General features: G+C 66.7%; 1 protein-coding gene across 1 annotated transcript in view; it reads right to left on the bottom strand.

Moving 5' to 3' along the window:
• Positions 1-47: 47 nt before the first annotated feature.
• Positions 48-666, bottom strand: part of LIMS2 (LIM and senescent cell antigen-like domains 2) — a 21,946-nt gene continuing 21,327 nt past the window's right edge. Inside the window, exon 7 of the mRNA XM_005879469.1 lies at positions 48-251. Within this exon, the coding sequence (XP_005879531.1) occupies positions 119-251 (133 nt within the window). The 3' untranslated portion in view covers positions 48-118. The remainder of the gene's footprint in view (positions 252-666) is intronic.

Raw genomic sequence — 666 nt, 5'->3', positions numbered from 1 at the left:
AGGGAGGAGGGAGGGAGTGCTGACAGGGGAGGAGGGAGGGAGGAGGGAGTGCTGACAGGGGGAGGAGGGAGGGTCAAGCCCAGCAGGAAGCAGGGAGGTGAGGCTGAGGGGAGGCCTCCTAGGGGGAGCTGGGGCGGGTCTTGCGGGCAGCCAGGTCTGACAGCTTCTTCAGCCGCTTCTTCAGCTCCAGGGGGAAGTGCTCGTAGCATCTCTTACACACGGGCTTCATATCAAACTCCACAAACTTGTTCCTGAGAAGGCAGCGTGGGCAGGAGAGCCAGGTCCCCCAGCGCCCGAGGAGCAGCCGCCTCCCCAGCTGAGGTGAGCTTCCGGGCAAGGGCACCTGGTGAGAGTGGCCTCCTCCTCCCTCTCCCCCTATAGGTTCTGCTCGGACCCGGACCCTCAGAACCCCTGGCTCCCTGGCCTCAGGCACCTGAGCTCCTCACAGGCCCTCCTCCTCCCACAGTGCCCCTCCTCCTCCTCCTCCCACAGTGCCCCTCCTCCTCCTCCTCCCACAGTGCCCCTCCTCCTCCTCCTCCCACAGTGCCCCTCCTCCTCCTCCTCCCACAGTGCCCCTCCTCCTCCTCCTCCCACAGTGCCCCTCCTCCTCCTCCTCCCACAGTGCCCCTCCTCCTCCTCCTCCCACAGTGCCCCTCCTCCTCCTCC

The sequence above is a fragment of the Myotis brandtii genome, unplaced genomic scaffold, assembly GCF_000412655.1.
Source record: "Myotis brandtii unplaced genomic scaffold, ASM41265v1 scaffold600, whole genome shotgun sequence".
NCBI lineage: Eukaryota > Metazoa > Chordata > Mammalia > Chiroptera > Vespertilionidae > Myotis > Myotis brandtii.
Note: the sequence above shows the minus strand (reverse complement) of the source record. Positions and strands in the feature narration are given on the sequence as shown.